Genomic DNA, 19,138 nt, shown 5'->3' with positions numbered 1-19,138 from the left:
AACAAATTTAAAATGTTTTAAGACTAAGTAGATTTTTTTTATCTTAAAAGAAACGTATTTAATTTTTATTATTTCTTTTTTGTTATTTTTTATATTTTAATGGAAAAAATCACACATTGGTGCAGGTTCACAAATTTTGTTTCCTGCGTATTTCGGTGCTTAACGAATATTAGTAAATATATGCTTATTCATATAAGTTTCATTTCAAAGCAGAAATCTAAGAATTGCAGTTTTAAATATTTCACCTGATATTGACCTTTTGTGTAGCAGTATTGAAACACACCCATCACATTAAATTGTTAGTAAACTTCTTTTATGTTTTTAATTCTTTCTTTATTACTAATCGTTTTACTGTTCATGTGCTTGTACTGCAAATGTACAATAACAATATATCTATCTATATAAAAATATGAGATAATGTGCCATTTCAAATGTGTATGTAAGATGCTAAAAATGTAATCTTTGCATTTTATTTTTGCAATATTCGCTGCGTTTTGTATTGAATATAAATACAATAAATATTATAATAATATATGTCTATATTACGATTTTTTTTTCGAGGGGGCCTTGAAATATTTTAATTTTTCCAAAGGGGGCCCTGACATCCAGAAGTTTGGGAAGCACTGATGTAGAGGGCTAGATCTGGTAATAGCATCAGAAGATGTAATAACCGTGGCAGACACTCTGTCTCCAATTGGAGAAAGTGACCAGGCAATCTTGTTCTGGGAAGTTGCCATCAAGAAAAAACACTTCATGTGGAACTACAAAACTGGCAATTATGACAAACTCAGGGAACAGCGTGGAGCAGTACCATGGCTAAAGAAACTAGAAGGAAAAAAATGCCAGCAGTGCATGGGAAATGGTCAGGGGTAGTTTAAGCAAAGCTTAAACCAGTTAAATGGATGAGCAGTAGTATAAAGCAAGAGCTACAAAAAAATAAGGGATCAGGGTGTAAAATTGTTTATCATTTTATTTTTACTATCTATGTCTTTACTTAAAATTTTATATACCTTATTCTGCTTCACTAAGTTAATGACTAGAAACTCCTTCAACACTAACTTTTAAGGTTAGGCTTATGTTCGCTTAACTTGTACCACAAATCTTAATCCTACCATAACCAATTTCTGTTCCCCCCTTCTCTGCGGTTAGTTAGACCCCATGTGGTAAGCCTATCTAACGTAGCAGTCCCTAAACACTCGCGCAATATTAATTAAGAAATTTATATTTTCATATCGACTGCTCCACTTAATTGACATCCTATTGCTTGAAAGTTAGGGCAAGAAGATAACAGAAATAAATTAATACTTTTACACAATTTCCTTACATGCAAGTCACGGTTAGTCATTTCCTACTATTCTTGCAGATTCGCTAAATTTTTTTTTTTTTTTTTTTTTTTTTTTCGGGATAGTGCATTAGCTAAGGAATAAGAACCAGGTAATTACAAAACAAAAACATATTTATTTTCAATCTAATGGAAATGGTACAGAGCACATAATAATTGCTGAAAGGTTCATTCAATCAAAAGCGCTTTAACACATAAAACAATTTTTTCTATCTAGGCAACAGAAACTACTGTGTGTTCCAGTGGCACACCCAGAAGGGGGGGGGGGGGCTTGGCACCCCCCCCCCCAAAAAAAAGATAAAGGAAAAAAAAAACACTAGAAAAATTTCCAAAAATCTTTTCCTAATTAAAATTCTTTTTTTTTTTTATTTATGTTGTGTCGTGTCTTCTATATTTCTATACTAGTATAATTTCTATGCTACTTATGAATTAGCGATCATTGCAGATGCTCAGTCATAGGTCGTATGCGATGCATAGTGTGTATTCTCAAATTGTCTACTCAACTTGGCCCCCTCCAAGATTAAATCCTGAGTGCACCACTGGTGTTTTCACTATCAGAAAACTTATTGTGCTTTGACATAAAAGTGTATCCTGTGACACAACTTAGCTTGCAAGCAAGCATATATATTCCAAAAGGGATTGTAACAAAACTTTTTTCTGCCATATGCAATACTTTTAGCACTAATTCCGACACTATTACATGCAACCTGTGAATTAAACACACTTGACAACACATAATCTTCCCTCAATTCAGATTCACTTTAACCACCTGTTAACAAATAACCTCTTACAATCACATACGATTTCGAGTCACATTCTCTTAACACAATACAATAAAATAGTGGCTTACTTGCTAACAATCACGAGTGGAAAGTCAGATTTACATTCTGCAACCTACATCGAGACTGGAGCATCTTCTGTCTGGTCAGTCTTCGAGAGTTTTCCTCCATCGAACTAGCTGGGGTTTTGCCATAGCTACCCGGAGCCTAGAGAGAGGGCTGGCAGGAAGAACAATCCTCCTGGATGAAGGGATGGAGCCCCCGTGGAAGTCGAAGGTGAAGAGCCAAAAAACGTCTGTGAACCAAGCACTGCATTCCCTTTTATGCTATTTTCAGTCCTTTGTTCTTAAGTATGAGTATCCCAGGATTAGCCAGAAGCAAGGAAAAATTGACATCATCGCTGACCGTTCGACCTTAGGATTTGGATGGAATTCAGCGCTAGTCTGGCTTAATTCCTATGAAGCTTTTACCAACAAGTCAAAATGCAAGTGCATTCTGATAGCAATTTTTTTCATTTTACATTTTAGCAACTTATTAAGCACATTTTTTTTTCTTCTTTATAAATTCAAACAAAAAAAAAAAACTGCAAAATCTTTAGCAAAAATTCTCTTGAAAAATTAATTTCTCATGAGATTTTACAAGGGATAGTTGAGTGAAGCAGTATCAGACTGCATACTCACTTTCAGGAGGACAATTAAGTATTTGTGAGCCCCTTTCCTTCATGCTTACACAGTGATCAGAATTATGAAAAATTATGGAGACAACTACCATGTTAGAGCAAAACTTTAGTTTAATATACACCATGAAATAGAAGAAATAGTTGCTCTAACATGGTAGTTGTCTTCATAATTTTTCATAAGAGTGTTCATTTTGGTGTATATTAAACTAAAGTTTTGCTCTAACATGGTAGTTGTCTCCATAATTTTTCATAATATATTCATGAGCAATACGAAGTGCAGGCATATAGGGTGACGAGCATGATAAAAAAGGCTAAATCGTATTATGTGAGAGAATTAGTTAAGTAATTCTCTCACATAATATGATAACACAAATCTCCAAGAGTTTTTTTCACTCTCTAGCAATTAAGAGGAAGAATGATTATGGTAGGATAATTTTAATCAGGGCCAGTAGTATGAAGTTGACAGAAGCAGAAGAAATAGTTGAGTTACTAAGTGATCACTATGCAAGAGTGCCTATATTGAAAAATACCAATGTGAATACAGTAGTTGTAATGGATGTCATTTCAGCCTGTGTGCTATAAGAATGTGCAAGAGAAATGGCAGCATCTTCATGGAAGTTGTTTAATCTAAATCCTTGCTCAGGCAAGGTTCCAAGGTTGGGAAGAGAGGGTAAGATAGTGACATTATATAAAGGAGACTCCAAGACAGAAGTAGCAAATTACAGATCATTTAGTATCTCAGGAGTGGTGATTAAAGTATTGGTTTAAAGTAAAATACAGGAATGGGCAAAAAAGGAATATGGTACTCTACGGTGGACAGCATGGCTTTGTAAAAGGCAGGTTCTGACATAATGATTTGCATTTTATAATACATTGACAGCAGAATTAGATAAGGGAAATGGTTACACCATGGTACTGCCGGACTTCACAAAGTCATTTAATAGAATGCCATTTGGAAAATGTTTGCAAAAGTTGGAGCAAATGGGAATGGATATGAAGCTGGCAGCATGGATATTGGGTGGCTGTCAGACAGACACGAGAGTAGTATATAATAGAGTGGAATCTAGCAGAATGAAGGTGGCTAGTGGAGCCCCCCCCCCTCCCAACCAGGATCCTCTGCTTGTCCAATAAATCATCCTGCAGTATATCTTCTTTTCAACTCCATTTGTGCTAAGGGACAGATGGGGTTGAAGAAGATATATTGCAGGATGATTTAAATAAATTGGTATTATGGACAAGGGATAATGATTGTCAATGTAATGTTGCAAAATGTATGAAGGTGGCTAGTGGAGGTTAATAAGTTTAAAATGTTACAGTCAAAGAAGTACTTGATAGAGCAAGCCATGTGCTAAGAGAACTTAGCGCACGTCCTAAGAATTTCATTTTACTCTTCCTGATCATGTTCAGTAATCTTCTTTTTCAGTTTGCAGTTTCCCCTATGGTGATCATATTGGTCAGTCAGTAGTCCAGAAGGCCTACTGAGTGACCAATATAATCACAATAGGGAAACTGCAAGGAAGGAAAGAGAAGAAGAGAAAGAGGCCAACTCAGACAATCGTGTGAAGGATATTGAACATTGGGCATGCAAAAATACAATACAAATCTTTAGAGATTAGAAATAAGATAGAAATAAGTTGAGACCCATTGGTTGTCTACTTCTGGATTGAAGAGACAGCACTTGCATAAATGAAAATAAAAAAATACTGTATGGCAGTTATTTTTATAGCAGAAAATTTCTGTTATATAAATTTTATTCACATTTAAAGCAAACTTAATTTTCTCTTATATTTGTAAAAATGCAGCTTTTAAAATTGTTAATGTGCTATAGATTAATAGAGATATCAGAATTATTGCATTATTTAAATATTCATTCTATGCATTTTAACCTATATTTTCTTATTGATAAATGAGGTATTATTTTGTTAACATGATCAGCTTTGTTGCTAGGAAATGAGGGAAGTAACAAATTTAGCTCAACTGATTCTACAAGTGAATTTCATGAAAATAATTAACAGATTTGCATATATCCCTCCCTATTACAATATTAAGGATTTCTGATCCTTGGTCACATAATGCTAATTAGAGAAATTTGTAAATACAGATATTCAAATTAAATAATAATGCAGGAAAAACATTATATTGTGATATTATTTTTTTTAAATTTAATTTTTAGCAAGACTGCAGAAAAACAGATATTCATGGCACTGCTAATTTGACAAACGATTACACTTATTCAAAAAGATGTTACAAATATGAACTGGATGGAGTGGTAATCATTTCTGAATATATTTCTGTGCATGTTTAAAAAATAAAAATAATTACATTTCTTTATTATTTAATGCAATTATTACTTATCCTTGTAATTTAAATGTTTTGCTGTTTTTAAGTGCATATGTAATTAATTTCTATATATATACATATATATATATATATATATATTATCTTTCATATTTACTCGGTAGATAATGTTATAAAAAATTAGTTTGAATGACTATATACCGAGAATGAAAAAGAAAAGGTTTAATGTTAAGATACTACTAGTTTCGTTGAATAAATCAACTTCTTCAGGTATCACAGGCAAAGAATTATATAAAATAACAGAGATATGATAAAATTACATCAACAGATCTAGTATAAAACACAATAGTACATTTTAAAACAGCAATGCATACTTGAGTTCCAATTGAAGTTGACTACGTGCGTGAGTGAGCTGTCATGAGTGCGCCAATACTGGACAGTGGCAATGTGTATGTCAGAAAGTTTGTAGCTAAGGCTGTTGTTAATATGGGATGAATCGAGCGATATGATTATCGAATCTAGAGAAATATCACTTGATTCATCCCATATTAACAACAGCCTTAGCTACAATCTTTCTGACATACACATTGCCACTATCCAGTATTGGCGAACTCGTGACAGCTCACGCATGTAGTCAACTTCAGTTGGAACTCACGCACACATTCCTGTTTTAAAATGTACTATTGTGTTTTATACTAGATCTGTTGATGTAATTTTATCATGTCTCTGTTATTTTATATAATTCTATGCCTGTGATACCTGAAGAAGTTGATTCATTCAACGCAACTAGTAGTATCTTAACATTAAACCTTTTCTTTTTCATTCTCGATATATAGTCATTCAAACTAATTTTTTATAACATATATATATATATATATATATATATATCAGTGGTGTTGCATGACCATTTAAGTTGGATGGACTGCTGTGTGTTTTATGCAACCCACACTACAAAATTCATCTCAATTTGACTGTATGAGTGCATTTTTATTGAAGTATGAAAGTTTTAAGAGTTTGTCCAATTATGCATTGGACCGATTATTTGGTCCAGTACAATTAATTGTAGGATAACTTTAAACACGTTAATTTATCATTTAATATAATTTTAAATATGGAAACCATAAAGGTCAAATGAACTTTATGGTTTCCATATTTAAAATTATATTAAATGATAAATTAACGTGTTTAAAGTTATCCTACAATTAATAACTATTCTTCATTCATGCCATTTATGTGAGAAACACAAAGGGTTTAAGCTTCATGGTGAGATTAGATTATCATTGGCAAATACTAGAATGGGACATGGATAATTTGAATTTTGATACGATTTTTAATATGCCATATAATACTCACAGAAATCAGAATAAGCAGCCACTTGGGAAATTATTATTTTTCCAGATTGAACAGACTATTTTACTTATTTATGTGCAAGTTCCAACCTCCTTTGACTATATGTTGAAAGCATATTCATTTGGTTATACTATAAATTAAAAATGACAATTAAAAACAAAGAAAATTCTTGGTTTCATCTTTATCCAAGTGTAAGCAAACAAAGATTGTGTGTACAAAGTTTTTTACCTTGGGTTTATTATACATTAAAGATACCAAGAAATTTTTTACTTGGTATAAAATTTCTTGGTATCTAATCCTTTTCCCAAGGAAGCAAAACAATGTTTTGCACGTGAAATATATTCACATCTGAGCTACTTGTATATAGAGGCTAATGACTTCATATCACTTGCCTTAGTATGTATCCCATAATGCAAAGAACCCTCCCCCCTTTCTGGACATGTATAATGTAATGCATAATGGAAAGGACCACTACCAAGACCAGTTTCAACCTTTATTGAGGTCTCAACAGTGGGAGCCAGACTGGGAGAGATACCAAGGTTGAAGTAAAATGCAGAAGTCATATATATCTCATATACAAGTAGACAAAAGGTCCTTGAACTTATTAATAAAAATCTCTGGATGAGAGAGAAAGATGTAGAAAGTTTTTTTACTTTGGGTTTATTATACGTTAAAGATACCAAGAAATTTTATACTTGGTTTTAATCCTTTTCCCAAGGAGGCACAACAATGTTTTGCATGTGAAATGTATTCACGTCTGAGTGAATACATTTATTCACTTGTATATTGTCTCTGTCAGATTTTTGTAGAATAAGTCAATATCTTCATCTGTGCTGTCAGATGTGGGTGCATATATCTGGACTATTGATATATTAAATGGTTTTGCTTGAAATCTTGCTACTATGATTCGTTCATTGACTGGTTTGTAGCCTAACAGCATCTTTCTAGCTTTTTTGTTAAGAAGGAAACCAACTGCTGCTTCATGCTTGGTGTCATTTCCTGACCATACCACTTCACATCCATTTATCTCTCTTGATGAAGTCTATCGCATCTCTGCCAGTCCTAGTATATCACACCGATCTCTCTTAATTTCCTCATGAAGTAATTCTAGATGTATATATGATCTAGATCTACAGATGTATAGAAATATTAGATATGCATTAGAATTATGAATGTCTTTGAGCAGTAGATGATGTTCATTGTGAGACCACCATCCTGCTTATTGGAGGCATGTTGTGTCTTGAAAAATACTTTGTTTGTCTCTATGGTAGGAGAATCAGGATTATATAATTCATAGTCCATCCATAGTATTAAGTGTGTTAGATTTACAACCTTCTGTGGTTTAATTCACATTAAAAAAATATATGTAATGTATCGTGTGCATTAATGCCTGCTTCAGTACTAATTCTAATAGTTGTGCCCATCTTTATAACGATTCAATCTATATTTTGTTTTATATAGGAAAACAAGTTCTGATGCATACAACTAATGCCTGCTTAGTACCAATTCTGTCAATAGTTGTGCCCATCTTTATAATAATTCAATCTATATTTTGTTTTATATAGGAAAATGAGTTCTGATGCTCTTATACTTTCTTCTTTGCCATAAGCATAAGAAGAACCAAGAGTTGAAACTATAAACAATATAATTGGACGTTTCACTAGTTTGAACAGCAGTCATTATGGTCACCAAGGCAAGGGAAATATTGAATACTAGTTAGTCTACCTGAAATTAACCAAATGAAACTGTATTAAGAAACTAATTTTCTTTTTCATGAGTGCTATCTCAGCTAGGATGGTATGTGGTTGAGCAAAGAGCCATGATGTGGACTCTGTCCTTGTCAAGGGAAGTTTAATCAACTTAGAAAATCATGGAAGTATTCCATACCTAAGAACTGATTCTTGCCACTGACTTGCATTTGAGGATAACAATGTCTGCAGTAGTCTCAAAGTGTCAGTAAGAATTCTGGGGAACCTGCACTTCCCAGTGCATGATGGGCAGCTTATTACAAAATTTTTCAAATCAGTAAGCACTTCAGATGAAAATAACATACTGTGCTTTTGTAATGTTGCCACCAATGCTGCCATTGTGACATAAGTAAAAAAAATTTCTTCTTTAGTACTTTGTGGAACAGTTAATTCAGTGTCAATTCAGGAAAAACACGATAAAGAGTGCTCAGTCCTATGAATCCTATATAATTTTTTAAAAAATGATGATTATTATTACTATTATTAGTATATGGGTATATTCATGGATTCTGAAGACTCGTTGTAGGAGAACCACCTTTATACACAAAATACCTCTCTTTTTGTTGTTATGTTCCATCGAGTCAATTTCGACTCCTGGTGATTCTATGAACATACATTCTCCATTCAGATCTGTCCCTGGCCATATCTTTCAGAATTTCCAAGCGCATTCCAGTTGCTTCTTTAACTCCATCCACTCATCTAATTCTTGGTCTTCCTCTTCTCCTTCTTCCATCAACTTTAGCAAGCATCATCATATTCTCCAGACTGTCATTTGCTCGCATAATATGTCCGAAGTATGACAATTTTTGCTTGATGATCATAGCTTCGAGGGAGCAATCTGGCTTTATTCTGTCTATCACTGATTTATTGGTTTTCTTTGCAATCCATGGTATTCTTAGTAAGCGTCTCCAAACCCATAATTCAAATGCACCTTTCCTTCTTTCACTCTTTCTCAGGGTCCAACTTTCACATTCATACAGTACCACAGGGAATACCATTTCTTTCACGATTCTGATTTTTGTTGCGAGACTAATATCTTTAAAGATAAAGATCTTGCTTAAATTTGTCATTGCTTTCTTTCCGAGTAATAATCTTCTTCTAACTTCTTCAGTACAATAACCATCTTGATCAATTCGGGATTCTAGGAGCACAAAATTGTTAACTGCTTCCATTTTCTCCCCATCTACTTCAAAATCATGAAGTTCACATGTTGCCATACTTTTGTCTTTTTGAGGTTAAGTTTAAGACCATATTTAGCACTTTCTTCTTTAACTTTCAAAATAAGTTCCTCCAAATCTTCTTTACATTCTGTCAGCAACGTGGTATCATCTGCATACCTCGAATTATTAATATTTCTTCCACCAATTTTAATTCCAATGAAGACACCTCCAGCTCTGCCATTCTTAAAATGTATTCGCTGTACAAATTAAACAGGTACAGAGATAAAATACATCCTTGTCACACCCTTTACCTATTGTGAAATACTTAGTTTCTCTAAGATCTGTTTGGACAGTAGCTTCTTGTTCATAATAAAGATTCCTCAGAAGGATAATGAAATGCTCTGGCACTCCGATTGTTCTTAACACATTCCACAGTTTCACATGATCTACAGAGTCAAAAGCCTTGCTATAGTCAAGGAAATAAAGGTAGACATTCTTTTGATATTTCTGTGCTCTTTCTATTATCCATCTCACATTGGCAATTTGATCTCTTGTTCCTCTGCCTTTTCGAAATCCTGCCTGTTCATCTGGCATTTCTCTCTTCATGAATGGTTCCTGTCTTTTCTGAATGATCTTAAGTAAGACTTTACTTGCATGAGAAATCAGTGCTATAGTAGTTCTGCAATTTTCACACTCTTTTGCATCACCTTTCTTCAATAAAGGTATATAAACTTCAATAAAGTTATGGTCCAAATTCGTTATGGACATAGAGCTGCTAAACTTTTAACAGCCTCTTCTCCCAGGGCTTTGAGCAGCTCAAATACCTCCCTTACCTCTCCTTAAACTCAGTCACTATTAGGGCACTCACTACAATTCTGTTAATCAATTTAATTCCTCATTTGCCACTATCCAAGCAAAAAATATAGTCTGCACACCCTTACTAGCCACATTCTCACATAACTTCTCTGGAGTGATCCCTAGTTCTTTCTCTATTTGTTATGTATTGAAAATTTTCTTTTGTGTCAGTCTTATTTTATTTAGTATCTTATCGGTTTCAATCATGTTTGCTCTTTTATGCCATTAAAGTAAACTTTTGCAACCCACATGTGGCCTCAAGGTCATTCCACATACCTATCATCAGCTTAGTCACTTTTCTCTGGATCCTCTCTGCCAACTTTTGACTCTGAAGTAACTAAGGTCAAATTGCAAAATTCATCAAAATACAGCTGATTTTAACCTCACATTACTGTTATTTTGAACATCTAGGTAATCCTTTGAGATATTCTGACAACATTTGAAATATGCCTTCTGAACTTCTGTCTGCTATTACACCAAAATCCCTAGCCTCATCAATTTCCTCTAAGCCAATAGTGATATACAGTATATATTGTTTTCATCCTAAAGTGCATTACCTTTCATTTTGCAACATTAAATTGACTATCATTATTCTATGTATGCAGTGCTGATTTATTTAAATCATCCTGTATAATATCTATAAACCTTTTTCAGCTGTTGCCCTCTCCAGTTTTGTAACTTCAGCAAACAATTGTATATCTCTGCTTAAATCGGTTCCTATATTATTAATATAGAATTTAGAATAGTTGCTCTAGTACAGAGGTTTGAGGCACTCCACTAGTCATTGTCATTCTCCTAGATTCCACTTCACCATGTACTACTTCTGAAAACAGTCTCAGTATTCTGAGGGGGAAGGGGGGGGGTGCTTAGAAGCATCACTCCAAATGTGGAAGCAATATTTCAATGTCAGAAGTATTTGAGCTTTATAATGTATAATGAGCTGAGCAGGAAAAAATCCATTACTGTTTGGACTGAATGCGAATTCCAATAATTTTACAGACTGAAGAGGCTATTGACCTGATATGCTTATGTTGGAATAAATTAGATGCGAGATTTAATCCAAGAAGGGAAAAATGGATCCTGGTTGACAAGCAGAATATTGTAGAAAGTGGAAGGAGAGGGAGGGAGGGATGATTTTTCTTTCTGAAGACAAAGCATTTACTGAGGTAATGAGTGAGAAAACAGATATATAAAAAAAAAAAATAATAATGAGGAATCAGGAGTTCATTAGAAAAGCCATTGGAAATGTGAAATGTAGTAAATTCAGCAAGAATATGGAAGTATAAAAGTTTTACTGTGGCTGCACAACATAATACAGAAGGTATGGTGAGAAATATCCTGTAATTGGAGTCTAGTTCTCATTGTACTAATTTATAAAAAAAAAAAAAAAGAAAGAAAGAAAGAAAGAAAAGAAAATTGAACATAGAATTACAGAGAAATCTTTCTTTCCAATGTTCCAGAGTGCAAACATATTTGAGAAAAGACTAAGAAAAATCATAGAAGGAAAATTGATAAAGAACAAGCCTAGACTTATTCCAAATAATTGCCAAGACTAGATTTTTACTTTGACAAATAATATGGATTTCTGTTTTAAAAAAAACTGTTTTAATGATGTATGATTTTCATCTTAAGTAAGACAGCAGCTGGTGAATAAAATTCCTAATGAATTAATTTAAACAAATGTTTATATCGAATAATAAATTAGGTATTAATAGAGGATTTATATAGTAATATTTCTCATAGAGGGAACAACCAAAGGCCATTCCATATGTTCAAATTCGAATGAGTAAAAAAGTCTCACAGTTCTTTTTATATAAACCTTCCACAAGGAATCTGCATTTGTGTAGAGTCTGGTGTTTTATAAAGATCTCTGTGCTAAGAAGAGCTGGTATGTTCAGCCAAGCCAAATTGCTCAGGTTACTGGTACTGGATATAAGATTTTATGTTCCTCATGGTGGTAAACAGTAAGTCCTTCCAATTGTCTGAAGTAAGACAGGCCTCAGAACTTTAGCAGTGCATTCAGATATTTCTTTAACATAGGGGAGAGAAATCTGAGAGATTTCTTCCTGAGACACAGCGACTGGGATTCTTCTTCTTCTTCTTCCTAACATGGAATATAGGCCATGTGGCCTGTTCCAGTCTCATGCCATCTCTTTCTTGGTCTTCCGATTCTTCTTTTTCCACTTATTTTGTATCTGTATAATATTTTTGGTAGTCTGCTGTTGTCCATTCAATTTAAATGTTCTAGCCATTTTTGTTTATACTGTTTTATGTAGTAATTAATTGGTTTTATTTTCAGGGATTGTAAGATTTCTTCATTTGTTTTGTGGTCCCACTTGGTATATCCAGCTGTTTTTCTGAAGAACTTCATTTCTGCTGTTTGAATTCGTTTTTCATCTTTCCTTTTCATGATCCATGTTTCGCTTCCGTATAGTAGAGTTGGTTTTGACAAGACATTATATAGTCTGATTCTAGTGTGTTTTTGTACCAGGGATGGCTTAAATATACTGTTTATTATGCCATTTACTTTGACAAAGTTTGATATTTTAGTGTCTATGTCTTTTTCTTCTTCGTATGATAGATCACATCCCAAGTATCTGAAAGTGTTTACTTATGCCAGTATTTTATTATCTATCACTATTTTACTTCTTATTGGGTTTTCTCCTTTGAATGCCATTATTTTTGTTTTTTCTTTGGATATTGTCATATTATATTGCTTTGAGATATCATTTAATGATTTTAATGATCTTTGTAAGTCATCTTCTGATGTAGCTAATACTATTTGATCATCTGCAAATAGTAGTGTATCTGTCTTCATTTGCGGGGTCATTTGTATACCAAATGGGTTATGCTGTTTCCAGATTGTTAATATTTCATTTATATATATATTGAAAAGCAGAGGTGAGAGGGTACATCCTTGTCATACTCCTCTTGATATATCTTTCCATTCTGAGGTGTGTTCTAATTTAACTGCTATTTTATTTTCTGTATATATATTTCTTGAATAGATTGTAAAAGTTGGTTTGGTATGTTTAAATTGGTTAATATTTTAAAAATTTTTGTCGACTAATTTTGTCAAAAGCTTTTTCATAATCAATAAACGCCACGTGTTTCTTTTTGAAATTCTCTTCTCTTTTCTATTAATAATTTTAAAGTAAAAATTGGATCTATGCAGGATTGGCCTTTTCGGAAGCCATTTTGTTCTTCTAGTAATTTGTTTTCTACAATGCTGCTTAGTTTCTCTTTTAATATTCCTGCATATATTTTATATCCTGTATTCAGCAGGCTAATTCCCCTATAATTATTGCAATTGTCTTTATTTCCTTTTTTATAGATTGGGATGACCAGTGCTTTTTTCCAAGAGTTAGGGTTTTTTTCCGGACATCCAAACCATATTAAAAAATTTCAAAAGTCTTTCATTAAATTTTTCACCTGCATTTTTGTATAGTTCTATATTTATATTGTCTTCTCCTGGCGTTTTCCTATTTTTCATCTTCTTTATTATATTTTTCAGTTCTAACATTGTGATATTTTCTATTAGGTCATTCTTTGTCTTATAAAATTTTAATTCATTGTTCTCATCTGTCTAGAGATTTTGGAAATAGGTCACCCATTTTTCTAAATCTATTGTTTGTATTTTTATATTTTCTTTTATTTCTTTATTCATGTATTTTATTACTTTATAGGTTTTGGGTTGTGGCTTAAATAAATCCTTTTCTAGTTCTGTTACGAAATTGTTCCATCTTTCTCTATGTTTTTTCCTTACTTCTCATTTTGCAATTGCACTATTTCTTTTATACTCTATTTCTGCTTCTATTGTTTTGGAATTTAGCCATTTCTGGTAACTGTCCTTTTTGGTTTTTATTATATTTTCTATTTCTTTGTTCCAGTCTCGTAGTCCTCTTTTTCTAATCCATTTGTGCTTTATTCCTAAGTTTCTGTTGCTGCTTTTGTGAGAATTTGTTTCAAATTTTCCCATTTGTCTTCTATGTCCCTTGATTCATGTGTGGTTTCTGTTTTTAAGTTTGTGCATTTTTGATATTGTAGTCTAACTTGAGGATCCTGTAATGAAGAAATTTTGTGGCTTGGCTGGTAAGAATTTTCAATTCTATGTGTTTTTAGCCACTTTGGTTTAAAACGAATTTTTGCTGATACCATATAATGATCAGAGTTTAATTCAAAGCCTCGATATGCTCTTACATCTAAAATTAACTCCGCTAATTTAAAATTTGTGATAACGTAGTCAATTACTGATTTGTATCCTCTGGCTGACCAAGTATATTTATGTATTTCCTTGTGTTTAAACATTGAATTCATTATTCTCATATTATTATAAATGACAAAATCGCGCAATCTGCGACCATTTTGATTACATGTATCTTCGCCAAATTTACCTATGTTTGTTTTGTATTTTTTGTTTCCTATTCTGGCATTTAAATCTCCTGCTAGCAGTAAATAGTCAGTTTTGTTTGTTTTATCTATGGCATTCTGTAATTTTTTATAAAATATATTACTGTCTTCTTCTTTTCCCCCTCTTCTGGTGCATATGCACCAATTATTGTTATGTGGCCTCTTAATGTCTTGAGTCTAATTTCTATTAGTCTTTCATTCAAATAGTTGTAATATACAATATTGTTCTTTAGGGATTTATGTACCATAATCATTATACCTGCTTTTGCTCTTTCTTCTTTTTTTACCTCACTGTAGATTTGTATATAGTTGTTTGTTTCTTTTGTACCTTTTTGTTTTTTCTTTGTTTCTGTTACTATACATATCTTTATGTTAGCTTGGTTTAGTTGTTTATCAAGTTCTTCTTCTTTGTGTGCAATGCTTCTCACATTCCATGTTGCAATCTTCATTATGTGTTCCTTTTTCCAATTTCGTTTACCGTTTCCTGGGTTGTGGTCTTTTCCCTGACAGTCCGTCCGGCTTTTCTTTACATGAAACTTGAAAGTATTTTGAATTTCCCCAGCGCAGGTTACTAACCTGTCGCTGGGTAAGTAACCTGAGCAATTTGGCTTGGCTGAACATACCAGCTCTTCTTAGCACAGAGGTCTTTATAAAACACCAGAGACATAGCGACTGGGATTCTAAAAATCTTAAATGCATTGGTGTTACAGGACTCATTGCAACCATTTTTTAGAATGGCTGATTTGATGTAATTCAATTTTTGGAGTAATAGCTTTTCTAAAAACATAAATTACTCTCTCTCTCAACATTGTTTCCTTTCATTCTGTCAGGAAAATTTCAATCTTCCTTTCTTCACCTAAATACAAATACCCCTTTTAACTTTCTACCAGATCAGTTATTTGTGTGGCTTTTCTTACTTCAGACAATTCGGACAGATCTGCTGTTTTCCACCATGAGAGACATAAATGGTTTATCTAGTACCATAAATCTGAACAGTCTGGATTAGCTGAACATGCCATCTCTACTAAGCACAGAGTTCTTTGGAAGAAAACCAAGCTCTTACACAAAAGCAAATTCCTTATAGAATGTTTATGTAAAGAGAGCTGTAAAGCCCTTTTAAATCATTCAAATTTGAACAGATCTGATGACTTTCATTAATTCCCTCTGTGTGAAATATCATTATATCATCCTCTATTAATTCTTAATTTATTATTTTCATATTACATATGCATTTTTTAAATTAATTATGAAAATATAATGAGGATATTAAAAATCTCTCATCGTTTTAAAACCAAATAAATTAAACATAAAAGTTTAAAATATTTTACCAAAGCATTTATAAAAATAAGCCTTTGGCCTTGGAGTTGCATTAGCTTGCACTGTTTAAAAGAAATGGACTCTACTAGGAGCTTGTATATTTGCCTTTTATTAGTTCATTGATTAGGTCTCATTGCCTGACAGCTGTTTTGATCCACTGGTTCTTGCCAGAGACCAGGTAGAAGCCCTCTGTTTAATACCATGGCATTCCTATGTCAAATTTAAGCTTTCTAGGCATCTATTTCTTGGTATTAAACCAAGAGTTTACTTGCTGGGAGTTCATTTATAAAAAATATAACACTCTGACATGGGATTGTCATGATAATGATCAGAGAGTTTTTCCCCTCTTAGGTTTCTGCCTGGTCTCTGATGACAACCATCAGTTCGAAACAGCTATCAGGCCAGTGAACCTAATCAGTACACTAATAAAGGGAAAATATATATAGGCTCCTGGGTGGAGTCCATATCTTAACTAGTGTAAGTCAAGTCAACTCCAGTGCTAAAGGTTTATTCTCATAAACTCTCTGGTTAAAATTTTAAACTTTAATGTTGAATTTATTTGATTTTAAAATGATGATGGATATTTAATACCTGCATTATATTTTACTAATCTTCTCAAGTTGAAGGCTTGTAAATTATACATCATTAAAATAATTTTCACTTCAGGTCTTTTTTTTTATGTGTGAAATTTTTTACAATGATTTCATTGTCTATTGTGATTGTGAGAATACTACTCTGCTTAATCAACGCATTCAAAGCTGAAAGTGTTTGGTCTCTAGAGCAGGATTTCAGATTTTCAACCCTTAGCCCACTCATTGTACTAATCATTAAAAAGGAAGTGAAAATTTAAATGACACTGACTGAAATGAACATAGCCCTCTTTTGTGTTATTTATAACACAGACAAATTAAGCAGTTTTAACTGCTAACATAACATACTACTATTTGTTGAAAAATCCAAACATAGAACATTTTTGTATAATATCCAGCACAAAATTAAATATGTTATGCTTAAGACAGTAGTATTAGTATTGTGCTCTGCAATAAATTCAGGCAGTGCTTAAGTTGTCCAGCTAATCTGTGTGTGTGTCTGTGCAGTGTAGTTTGTGATTGAATAGAGGATTTTTATCCTCTTAGATTTTTTGGATGATATTAGTAAACAGGAGAAAGAGAGGTAATATGATAAAGGCATCTACACTTCTGAAAGGGTCATATATTATACCAGTAGATGAAATTTTGAATTTTATTGGAAGGTGGGAAGAGGATGAGAGGGAATGAATGGAAGTTGAGAATGAATATAGTCAAGAAAGAAGTAAGCAGGTAGCTAAATTTTTCTCTCAATAAGTCCCGGACTACTTGGAGATCTCTAATAATAATAATAATATTTTATTGTATTAAGGCTTTCGGCATTTGGCTGTATGTGTGTGTGTGTGTGTGTACACACACACACACACACACACACAGATGTTGGAAGGAATACATGTAGATACATACAGTCATCCCTTGACTTACATTGGGGTTCCGTTCCATCTGGCTGGATGTAAGTAGATACATTAAATCAGTGGTTCTTAACCTTTTCGAAGTCACGGAACACTTTTGATTATAAGAAAAATTTGGGGAACACCAAGAGCATTACGGTCATAAAATTAGTAATAAAAATATGCATGGAGTTGCTTTTTATAAAAATGAAACTTATTTTAATGCGATTCTTGAGCTTGTCGGCTTTCAGCAATATCAGGTCTAATTATGTGATATAGCTACCCTCATCTCCTTGTCTATAGTCTTTCATTCTTTTTAATTTTTATAATGTTATTATTGAGAAACTGAGCTCACACAAATATGATGTTGAAAACTGTAACAAATTTTCAGTGCCCTTGTGGAGAGAGCTGGGTCTATGTTCTCCCCAGGACCTTTTGAATGGGCATGCCGCCTGGCTGGTTTTACTGACCACCGAGCTAATTAATGTTGTGAATTGACATGGCTAAATAATGAGCAAGAATGGAAAAATAATTTAAGACATAGGTGTATGTTTTTAATTAATAGTGATGAGAAATCGAACCGGAAAGTCTTGATACTCATGAGACCAGCTCAATTTCTTCATCAACTGCACACCAATCTGTATGTGGAAAAAGACAAAAATGGGGATCTCGAATACAGCAGTATTGGTTGCAAAGAAGATCTTTTACGAAAGAGACATAATTTTGATGTTTGAAAGAAATAAATTGTGAAAATTGAGCGAATTCGAATTGAAAGCAAAAATCGATGTTAAAAAGCTACATTTATTTTTCTTAATAATGGTTTTTATCCGAAGATCGTGAGTCAAGTATTTAATATTTTATTTTGTAAAAGAAAATAGGCCTGCGCATCAAATATAGTTGTGATCTTGGGGAATTCTCGAAACTTTCTAGGACTATGACGTCAGTCTTGAGTGATAACAATTCCCATTCCTAGTAATTAATACTTATAAATAGTAAAATTGCGACATAACGCTCGTTATGTGTTTCAGGTATTACTGTCAGTGCACAATTCAGTCATTTGTTCTGGTTAATTTAATAACAATGATATTTTGTATTATTAAATTACCCCATAATGAGTAAAAAGTCAAGTCAGAAAACCACACTCTTTAAGTTATTATAAGAAAGATGAAACCGATAAGCATAGTAGTGAAGACACCAAACCAACAACAAAATCGTTGATTTCCTGTCAATCTGGTGAATTAACTTCTGCAGAGTCTCTTTCAAATGTAAAACATGCGTCTAAATACTGCTTATTGGGTATTAATCGTGAGTGGTTTAAAAAATTCCATTGGTTAGTGGTGAAAGATAGTGAAAGTGGTGTGTGTGTGTTTGCAGAGAAAGAATGATGTCACTTTTAGTCGGTGGTATTCCATGAAGATAATAGTAGTAAACTGAAATTCTGAAGCTTTCACTGTTATTAGAAGGGTGTATTTACAAATAATAAAAAAATACTGCCCAGTATCTTTTTTTGTATGCCAGGCTAATGCTTCATTCCATTCGGCTGGTAAAAATTTCTGGGAAGAACACTGTGGGTATTCGGCTTGGACAAAAATGCAAAATTCCTCAAGAGTTATTTCAGAGAATTTCATTTTTAGAGTACGATCCATTGACAAGGTAACTAATTTTTCTTCTTCTTGTAACAAAAATTCACAACTCGATGTATTAACTGTGCCAAATGAATTTC

At 33.0% G+C, this 19,138-nt stretch overlaps 1 protein-coding gene across 5 annotated transcripts in view; it reads left to right on the top strand.

Annotated features, from left to right (window-relative positions):
• The window catches only part of LOC150101564 (ciliated left-right organizer metallopeptidase-like), a 332,876-nt gene that overhangs the window by 243,221 nt on the left and 70,517 nt on the right, over positions 1 to 19,138 (top strand). For all 5 annotated transcript variants that reach the window (XM_090400565.1, XM_090400567.1, XM_090400566.1 and 2 more), the window contains exon 13: positions 4,974 to 5,069. In XM_090400565.1, coding sequence (XP_090256691.1) covers positions 4,974 to 5,069 — 96 coding nt within the window. The remainder of the gene's footprint in view (positions 1 to 4,973; positions 5,070 to 19,138) is intronic.

The sequence above is a fragment of the Typopeltis vanoorti genome, chromosome 11 (assembly GCF_054136105.1).
Source record: "Typopeltis vanoorti isolate ZY-2024b chromosome 11, IOZ_Tvanoo_1.0, whole genome shotgun sequence".
Lineage (NCBI taxonomy): Eukaryota > Metazoa > Arthropoda > Arachnida > Uropygi > Thelyphonidae > Typopeltis > Typopeltis vanoorti.
This window is presented reverse-complemented; position numbering and strand designations above follow the sequence as displayed.